Source organism: Mus caroli, chromosome 4 (genome assembly GCF_900094665.2).
Source record: "Mus caroli chromosome 4, CAROLI_EIJ_v1.1, whole genome shotgun sequence".
NCBI lineage: Eukaryota > Metazoa > Chordata > Mammalia > Rodentia > Muridae > Mus > Mus caroli.
Window position 1 is genome coordinate 129,016,751 of NC_034573.1, and position 9,715 is coordinate 129,026,465.

Genomic DNA, 9,715 nt, shown 5'->3' on the forward strand with positions numbered 1-9,715 from the left:
CCTGCCTCTGCCTCCCAAGTGCTGGGATTAAAGGCATGCACCACCACGCCCAGCTCTTAGCGACTTTTTTGTTTGTTATTTGAGGCAGAGTTTGAGCCAGACTAGCCTGCAATTTGTAATCCTCCCGCTTCAGCCTCCTGAGAGGTTGGATTAGATGTGTGTGTCCTTGTAGCCAGACTTCCTTCCCTTCTGCCACCTCAGTTGCCATGTCCCCAGGGCTCATTTCTGAGCATAAGCTGATACATTTGTTTTTTGTATTCTCTGTCTGGGAAGGAAAGGCCCAGGAAGTCAGCTCCTGCATGAGGGTCCAGTGCTGGTGTTGTTGAAAAGGCCAAAGGTGTAAGCAGCAAGCAGTATATATTAGCTTTCCTTGTGTATCCCGCTTGACTCAAGCCCTATCTGTTGGAACTGTGTTGCTTACTGCTAGAACACTTGTCGAGCGTGCACGAGGCCTTGCATTTAATGCCCGACAGGCACCTCACAGCAAAACAGCAACGACAGAAACCCCCCTTCGTATAGCCTTCTCCACTACAGTCTGTGATCCTCCTGCCTGGGAGTAGAAACTGTGGCCTTGAACAGTTGTCCTCAAGTTCACACACTGTCTGGGGAATCAAGACCTGGTGGCCTTCACCATGGTCACCCCCTTTAGTCTACACAGCATGCTTAGTTCTTGGATCAAGTCATGGAGACAGGCTGGCAGGGAGTGTTCTCTCCTTCAGTAAGCGGATCAGTGAGTATAGGGAAGGGAGGAGGCTCAGCCAAGGCCACAGAAGCTGGACTGGTGCCCAGGGCTCTATCCAGGCTTTTGTGTGATCCAGAGCTCACAAGAACAGTTCTGTGGTCACCTAAGAGGGCATCAGATCTCATGACAGATGATTGTGAGCCACTATGTGGTTGCTGAGAATTGAACTCAGGACCTCTGGAAGAGCAGTCAGTGCTCTTAACCACTGAGCCATCTCTCCAGCCCCTGGAACTGTATTGTTAATGTTTGATCAGAGCATGTAAACTGCCAGGATTCTTGTCCCGTGTTCCTCCCTGGCCTGGCAAGAAGCCTGGAGACCTGTATGTTCTGATACTTTGGGTGTATCGCTGTCTGAGGACATAGGCTACCTCAAGGATACAGGGGTTGGGTCACCCTCTAGTGGCCCTCAAGATATTGACCCCAGTGTCATCCTTCCCAACCATTCACTTCAATGGCATTGCCTTGGTGGAGAAGGCTCTGAAGTGTACCCATGGCATCACTGCCCCCAGTATGATCTCAGCTGCCCTACGGTGGATGTACCATTATTCCCAGCTCAAGGTGGCCCAGCTGGTCCTAGCTGCTCAGCCTCTGCTGTGAGGTCCAATGGGAGGAAGTGGAGGTGTAGAAGTGACAGAGGCCAACTGCTGAGACCATGTCTTCTCTGGCTCAGTTTCATCTCCCAGGATGGTGCACCATGTTAGCACTAGCTTACCTGACTAGATGTTAATGGCTATGAGAAGCCTAGTCATCTTGATTTATTTTTTTTTTTCTCTTAAAAAATCTCATTTTTAATTTGTATGAATGTTTTGCCTGATGGGTCCTGTGTATATGCAGTGCCTGCAGAGGCCAGGAGAGGGTGGCAAGTCTCCTGGAATTGCAGTTAAAGGTGGTTGTAAGGGGTTACCAAGTGCGTCCCGCAAAGCAAATTCAGTTTCTCTCCAAGAGCAGAAACTGTTCCTAGTGGCTGAGCCATCCCTCCAGCTCAAATGATCTCAATTTTCATGCAGAGACATTGGTTGAGAGTCTGCGTTACTTAAGTCCCACAAGTGCATGTGGTAGGAAATAGGCATAGATTTGTCTCTGAAAATTACATTAAAAAAATAATTTATTACAGCCCTTCCAGGAAAGAGAACTCAATTCCATGTTGCAGGGGGTGGGGTGGGGTGGGGGGAACCGGAGAGGGAGAATCTCTTCCTGCTGTCCCAGCCTCCTCTCCCTAACTCCTTTCTCCAGTGTGGGCATTCTTGGGGTAATCTACTATGTGGTAAATGCCAGGCCTGGAGAAAAATGATTCCCAAACCGTCCTGTGGGGTAGAGAAGCCCGTCCGACCTTGCTGTTTGGAGGCAGTAGTTATTCTCCTAGCAGCAACATGGGCTTAAGAAAAACAGGTCCCAGATCTTAGCAGGGGACATGCAGGAGTGTGGCAGAAGTGTGTTGAAAGTGGGCTCTCTCTTGCAGGGCACCCATGGGGACACAGTCATTCTGGGTATGTCCAGTCTGGAGCAGCTGGAGCAGCACTTGGCCTTGGTTGAGGAAGGGCCCCTGGAGCCAGCTGTCGTGGAAGCCTCTGACCAAGTCTGGAACCTGGTTGCCCATGAGTGCCCCAACTAGGATGCAGCTGACTTGGGGAGGTGCAGCTTACTGCCTGCCCCGCCTTGTCCTGACCTTGATCTGATTTGGTTTTCCCTCTTAATACAAGCCACTGTCTATTTTTCTTCCTGCTGACTTCCTATACCCTCAGTTGCTTTCAATGTGAGAGCTGGCAGAGCCCCAATACCTCCTGTCTGTCGTATGAAACTGTTACCTGTCATGGTTGTAGCAGGCCTGGTGGCCTTATTTTTTTTTTTTTTTAATTTTTTTATATTTTTGGTTTTTCGAGACAGGGTTTCTCTGTGTAGTCCTGGAACTCACTCTGTAGACCAGGCTAGCCTCGAACCCAGAAATCCGCCTGCCTCTGCCTCCCAAGTGCTGGGATTAAAGGCGTGCGCCACCATGCCCAGCTGACCTTATTCTCTTAAATGCCTGAGGCTTGCCCTTTTCCTTCTGAGGGTGCAGGAATGTGCCTGGTTTTCAGAGCAGAGGCATCACACAGCCTGACTACTGAGCAGGGGCTTGGCAGTGGCCCAGTGCTTCCCTCAGGAAAACTGCTGGGTTCTAACTGGCACCAAATGTGTGCTTTCCTCCCGACCAGAGTCCAGACAGCAGTGGACAGCAGCTAGGTGATCTCTGCCCCAACTAAAGTCTCATTTGCCTAAAATATCAAATTACACAGGTTGAAGGCTACACAATTTCCACAACCATCCTCCATGCAGAGCACAGGCAGCAGGAAGCTGAAAGGCTCCTTGGCCAACCAAGGCTCTTCCCCAGGCTCAACATGCAGGAAGCAGGTCTTGGCCTAAGTAAAAAAAGACTCCAAGGAGGGCAGCCAGTACTAAGTCATTTGGGTTGGCAAGTGTTTCTATCAGCTGAGCCATCTCACTGGTCCCTTTGGCTTTTTTGAGACAGTATTTCTGTTTAGCCCTGGCTGTCCTGAATTCTGCTTCCCAAGTGCTGCTGGCATTAAAGGTATGAACCACCACCTGGCTTTTTCAAGACAAGATACCATATGCTTTATGCTGGCCTTGAACTCCCTATGTATCAGGTCTCCTTGTCTCTAGCTTGCAATTTCCAGTGTATACTACCAAGCCTGCCTTTTTTCAGCCCCATAACTGATTGGACTCTTTTTTTTTTTTTTCTTGAGATGGGCTCTATGTAGCCACCGGTGGCCTCCGCTTGAGAGATCAGCCTGCCTCAGGCTCCCCCAGTGGTGGGACCAAAGGGGTGTGTCATCACGTCTGGCTTGGCCTCAAACTTTCAATCCTACTCAGGCTCCTGAGGTACTGGGATTCCAGGCATGATCATATTGGCTTGTCCTGGGTTTTGGGAGCATAATCATAAAGACTCAAGGCCCATCTTATTCAATCTGGCTGTTTTCCTCCTACATCCCTCCTCTAGGGTAGAGGTCAGGAACTCTGAGGATCTTCTGACCCACAGGCCCAACAACTTTCATCAGTTTCTGTGTGCTGCTAGGGAGGGAACCTGCCGGCCTTAAGCATGGTTTATGATAAAGGCAAATGCTATACCACTGACTTGTATAGTGGTAGCCTTCTGTGGCACACCGCTCCTAGCCAGCCAGGTGTGGCAGCACTTGAGGGACAGAGGCCAGAGAACTGCTGCAAGTTCAGGACCAGCCTGTGCTTCAGTGAGAGCCTGACTCAAAAACCATTTGCTCCCAATCCCAGCAGCAGCTTCTCTGCCTTAGTGGCAAGCCCGTGTTCCTGGCATGTCAGTCTTAGCTGGCTTGCGTGTCCCTGTGTGCATGTTTATGTACTAAGTGATGAACCTGCCAGGAAATCAACTTTCCTCAGCAAACCCACTGCAAGCAAAGGGCTAGAGAGAAACCCAACTCTGGAAGCGCGCTCAGCTATCTGCAGTGCTGGCCAACTGGGTTGGACCAAAGCTGTAGGCCTTCTTACTCAAGAGTCTCCTAGCCGGGCGTGGTGCCTCACGCCTTTAATCCCAGCACTCGGGAGGCAAGGGCAGGCGGATTTCTGAGTTCGAGGCCAGCCTGGTCTACAGAGTGAGTTCCAGGACAGCCAGGGCTACACAGAGAAACCCTGTCTGGAAAAACCAAAAAGTCTCCTGCTGTCTCCCGGGAACACCCCGCGGACACAATTTTATTCTTTATAGAAACAAAGTCATTCCCTAGCACCCTCCCTTGTCTTTGTCCACAGCAAAATAAATAGCTGTTCCCTCTAGAGTGGTGACAGCTGTCCNGGGCTGGGGTGGGGTGGGGTGTCCAGCAGAGATGAAGAACTCCATGGAAGGCCTTAGTCCTGGCTCTCAGAGTCAGCTGTCATCCTCCTCCTCAGACTCTCCCTCAGACTCAGGCGCGCTCTCAGGCAGGTCATCGTCCATCTGCTGGAATCGTCCAGACTGGGCGTCCCACATATATTTGATGATCACTTTGAATTCAGCCATCTCATACCCAAACAGCTTCTGTAAGAGGTGGAGGAAGGGGAGTGAGGAGGAGGAGGAGGAGCTGTAGTCAGCACAAGGCTGCGCCCGGCAGCTGAATGGCAGCAGCCCCTCTCCCAGGCTGCAGGCCCAGACTCACCAGGATACGGGCCTGCTCTGGGGTCAGCACGTCACCCTCTTTGCATACTTCATAGTCAGACAGCAGGGTCACTACACCTGTGGGAGGGCAGCATCACGTTACCCCAGCCCTGGCAAGCACGTGGCCACAAATTGTCTTCCCTGTAGCTCAGCACCCAGAGGGACATCGGCTGCCTCCTCCCTGCAGGAGGCGAGTGCTCGGCTCTGCCTTTACAAGGCAAACTGGAGAAGCAGCTGGTCTAGGGGAGTCTGGGGCAGGAACCCCTGAGCTGCTCTTCTATACAGGTGTTTTGCCTGCATGTGTGCCTTTGGCATCACACGAATACCTGGTGCCTGAGAGGGCCTGATGTGGGTCTTGGGAATCAAACCCATGTCCTCTGGAAGAGCAGTCAGTACTCTTAACTCCAAGCCACCTCTCCAGCCTCCTACCTTTCTTGAGGGCAGTGGGCAGCCCCAGCTGCCTCAGCTGTGGCTCCATGGAGTGAGGGAATTGCTTCAGGGGCCCTGGATCCAGGCTCACAGTTAGAGTTGCTTTGTTCCCCGCTCGAGCAAAATCCATTTCTGTATACTTTGTGAACCACCTAAGTGAGGGAAGGGTGAGGGTAAAGTTCCTGAAAACGCCACCATGCGGCCGAAGTCCAGCCTCCTTCGAGTGGCCTGTGGGCTTCCTGTCCCTAGCCATAATGGCTGTGGACTGGCAGGCAGAGGGGAGGACCACAGCAGAGAGGATAACAGAAGCCTGGTTACAGATGCAGTCTCAGTAAGAGGCTTGCATCCTTTCAGCTTTCCGTGATGCCCAGCCTTTCCCTCCCTCAGAGACACTCACTCATTCACCTCCTCCTTCGTGCGGTTGGTAAAAAGCAGCCCAACTTCACCTCTCAACTTCTTGCTGACCTGAAAAACACAAGTGAATGCCACTGCTTCTTCAGTAAGGGCACCTATAGGAGACACCTGGTATCATCTAAGAACATTTCTAGTTGGCAGAACTCCTATAAGTAGGGCAGGCTATAAGGGTCATAGCCCCATGGGTCTGGAGATTAAGAACAGAGTTAAGCCAAGCTTGGCTCGCCTGAACCATAGGCCAGTCACAAAGTTGAAAAGAGCAGGAGAGACGGCAGCTGAGCTCCAGCCTCACATAGTGAGGGCCAGTGACCTACCTGATGTAGGTTGTCTTTGTATTCATCAGATGGGCTTCGACCCAAGGCCACCATCATCACCTTGTTTTTGCCAAAGAACATCCTACCACGAAGAAGAGGGTGTGAGCCAATGCCCAGAACCAGGCGACAGGAGGTGTGGCCAGAGCCCCTGTTCTCCATGCAACCCACCCATGTGTCCCCAGGATTCCTGTTTAGATTTTCTTATCCACAGGATCTGATCTTGCCAACAGTTTGAGACAGCTCACTTCAAGCCTCAAAAATCACCTCTCCATGTCTGCTGTGAGCAGAAGCATGGTCACCAGTCCTTACTGGAGCTGGGGCAGCATACAGTGACCCCAGAGCCACTTGCACAAGTGTGTAACCCATCAGCTCCTGGAGCGGGCTTTGGGGTCAGATGTACACGATGACACTTTTATTAGAGTGTGCCAGGCCAGGGGCCACTTCCTTGAAATTCCCCCAGTGACCAACAAATCCCATCCCCAGCTCAGGGAAAGCCCAACTCTGACAGAGACCGTGCTCTTCAGCAGGCGAGCTGCGGCCTTGAAGGGTCAATCTGCTCCTGGGCTCTGATGAGAGCAGCTCTCGCCTCTTCCCACTGCGCGCTCACCGGCTGTGCTTCCAGGCGTTCCGGATGTCCTTCAGCTTGCTGTTCCTCATGTTGGCCACAGAGAAGATGAAAAGGTACTTGTAGGTGTCCACACATTTCCGAAGCTGTGGGACAATTCATGAGGCTCTGGAGTTGAGGGACAGCACAGGCTGGGCAACTCTAGCCTCACACAAGAGAAGCGGCAATAGGCCTTTAATCTTCCACGGGTATGACTGACACCAGGGTCATCTACTACAGAGGGTGAGCAGGGACCCACACACTATGGTCCTTCCATGACCAATGTGGAACAATCATCCTGTTTTCCTCTGTTCACTTAGTTGATCTAGAAACATCTACCCACCCTGGGAAGGCCCCTGCTAAATCAAAATACAAGGAGCCCCGCCTTATCAACAAGGAGAGACATGTCGCCCTCACTGCCCTGGCCAGGCTCCTGGAGGAAGCCTCTCTGTGGTAAATAAAGCTCCATTTCCAAAGAATAGGGAATTTGTCCACGGGGAGACTGCACTTACCTGACCCAGAACCATCAGGTCAGCTGGAGATAGCTGGCCACAGTCACCACCTGGTGACCTCCAGCCTTCTAACATTGGGCAGCATTACAAACTCACTAATAAGCTTTAATTACCCCTGAGCACAAAACAGCAATAGCATCACCTGGTCCTAGGTCATAGGGATGCTGTGGGGAGGTATGGGAACAACTCTACTAACCAAAGATCGATCGATCTATCTAGAGACAGACAGACAGACAGACAGACACACACACACACAGAGGAACAAGCAAGCACTTACCTCTTCTATCAGGTTCTGCTTCAGTTCCAAGCCTTTCTTGGCAGTTTTTGTTAAGGAAACTAAAAACCAAGAAAAAGAGATGGTGGCAACTGTGAGTGTGGATGCTCTGGAGACTAATTCTGCTTCCCTCTTTGGAGGCTTGGCTAAACTAAGCCAGTGTGACAGAGGCAGCAATGGACAGTCATTCCTGGCATTCAAGGCTGACAGAGCGCTTGCTTACCTAGCAATCTTGGACCCAAAGATCCCTAAATGCATTCCCTGCCAGGCAGGGCTATGGAATGACAGGGACCCACTCTTCCTTTTGTAAAAAATCACGATCTTGCTACAAGGCTGTTTAGGCTGGCCTTGAACTCAAGATACAGTTCCTTGCTTCTGTCTCCTAAGTGGAGGGATTCCAGGCATGTACCATGCCATCCTGTTGGGACCTTATCTTTCCTATTCTGTTATATACCTACACTTCATTTTTGTAATCTGAACCCAAGACTCCAGCAATGCTGGGGAGGTGGCAGGTGGGGGACACAACCTCTACTGAAAAGTGACCCAGGGCTGGTGAGATGGCTCAGTGGGTAAGAGCACCCGACTGCTCTTCCGAAGGTCCGAGGTTCAAATCCCAGCAACCACATGGTGGCTCACAACCATCCGTAACGAGATCTGGCGCCCTCTTCTGGAGTGTCTGAAGACAGCTGCAGTGTGCTTACATATAATAAAAATAAATAAATCTTAAAAAAAAAAAAAAAAAGTGACCCAGGCTCTATCTGTCCTACTCCCAAGAGTTCCCGGCCTTTGCTTAAGTCTGTCCAGGGCTCCTTCCAGACACTAACGACTGTATAAGAACTCACTAAAACATCAGCTATAATGCTCTAGGTGTCCCCAGGAGCTGATATGGCCCATTCATCTACCCTGCCTGCCACTCACAGTTCCTCTTTACAAGGCACACAGTCACACCGAGCCAGTCATTCCTGGACTCTCCACCGCTAGGATTCTGGTGTGACTTAGCATGCTGCAGGTGGTTGCTGGCCTTGTTGCCCTCCTATTCTCTGTGCTATCAAGGGACCCTTTCAAAGCAAAGCCACACCAAAGGCTGGGTCTTTTCCTCTAAGCCCACTTTGTTCACTATGGCCACACTGGCTGTCCCACAATATGTTCACCACACCACAGACCCCTTTCATTTTGTGTTTCCTCTATTCCAAACGACCTTCTCTAACTGCTGAGAGTTTTCCTGACAACATTATGCCAAACAGTATCACTCCCACCTGCTCCATACTCCACTTGGACTATCTGACACATTATACTTGACAGGGGTATAGGAGACAGACAGACAGACACACACCCCTAACTAAGGTGGTGAGTCTGATGAAGCCAGACCCTTTTTGTTCAACTGTCTTGTCTTCTAACACCCACAAAAGCGCCAGCCCGCTAGCTTGATGTAGTGGCTCAGTATGGAATCCTAGTATTTGGGGCCAAGGCAGACAGTTGGAAGAGTTCAAGGCCCCAGCAATAAATAGACAAACAAAACATGCAGTAGTCGAAACTGTAAAACCCCAATTTTCTTGAGATAATGAGACCCTCCTAAGCAAATCTGAGCTACATCGCCAAGATCCTCTCTCAAACACACACGGTCGCTCGCACACGCCAGGGGATGTAGACCAGTGCTATGTGGGTAGTGCTTGCCTAACAAGAGCGTACTGTGTCCCACCCCTAACTCAGCATAAACTAGGTTTAGTGATGCTGCCTGTAATTCCAGCAATCGGGAGGTAGAAGCAGCAAGGTCAGCTGTATAAGACTATCCTGGTTGGCGAGCTCGAGGAGAGCCTGGGCTATGCGACTGCTGTCGGCCCGGACCAGTTCCCAGCTCTCTCGCTATCTTGGCCGTCCGAGCTTCTCAGAGAGGCCCCGGCGTCTCACCCGCGTCCCCCTCGCCCCCTTGACACAGGCCCCCCGAACCTACCTTTCTTGTCTCGCTTGGATTTGGGCATCGCGGCAAAGGCACGTGCGGCGGAAGACCGGGTGGCCCGTCAGGACCCGGCTGCCGCGGGGGCTTGTGGGACGGCGCTCGGGGCTGCCCCTCGCGTGTGCCTGAACTGTGGCGAGCCCTCTCTTCCCCGCCTGCGCTCCGCCCAGTGCCCTGAAGGCCACTTCTCTGCCCAGGTTCCGGGTCCCTCCAGTCCCTCCGGTCCGGTCCCTCCAATCCCGGCGGCTTCCGAGTCCCGAGCACTCCACCAAGGCCCTCGCTAACCGGTTCCTCTCTATGGCTCTGCAGAGGGAGG

At 51.8% G+C, this 9,715-nt stretch overlaps 1 protein-coding gene and 1 long non-coding RNA gene across 2 annotated transcripts in view; one reads left to right on the plus strand and one right to left on the minus strand.

Moving 5' to 3' along the window:
• The window catches only part of LOC115030891, a 5,966-nt gene extending 3,498 nt beyond the window's left edge, over nucleotides 1-2,468 (plus strand). Inside the window, exon 2 of the long non-coding RNA XR_003836485.1 lies at nucleotides 2,202-2,468. This is a non-coding gene — a long non-coding RNA (uncharacterized LOC115030891). The remainder of the gene's footprint in view (nucleotides 1-2,201) is intronic.
• Nucleotides 2,469-4,420: 1,952 nt separating this feature from the next.
• Nucleotides 4,421-9,715, minus strand: Mrto4 (MRT4 homolog, ribosome maturation factor). The gene is made up of 8 exons (XM_021160577.2): nucleotides 9,397-9,715; nucleotides 7,449-7,507; nucleotides 6,663-6,766; nucleotides 6,056-6,137; nucleotides 5,725-5,792; nucleotides 5,328-5,479; nucleotides 4,900-4,976; nucleotides 4,421-4,781 (listed from the first exon to the last, which is right to left on the minus strand). Exons 1-8 carry the CDS (start codon nucleotides 9,422-9,424, stop codon nucleotides 4,632-4,634), a joined length of 720 nt encoding a protein of 239 aa, XP_021016236.1. The 5' UTR covers nucleotides 9,425-9,715; the 3' UTR covers nucleotides 4,421-4,631.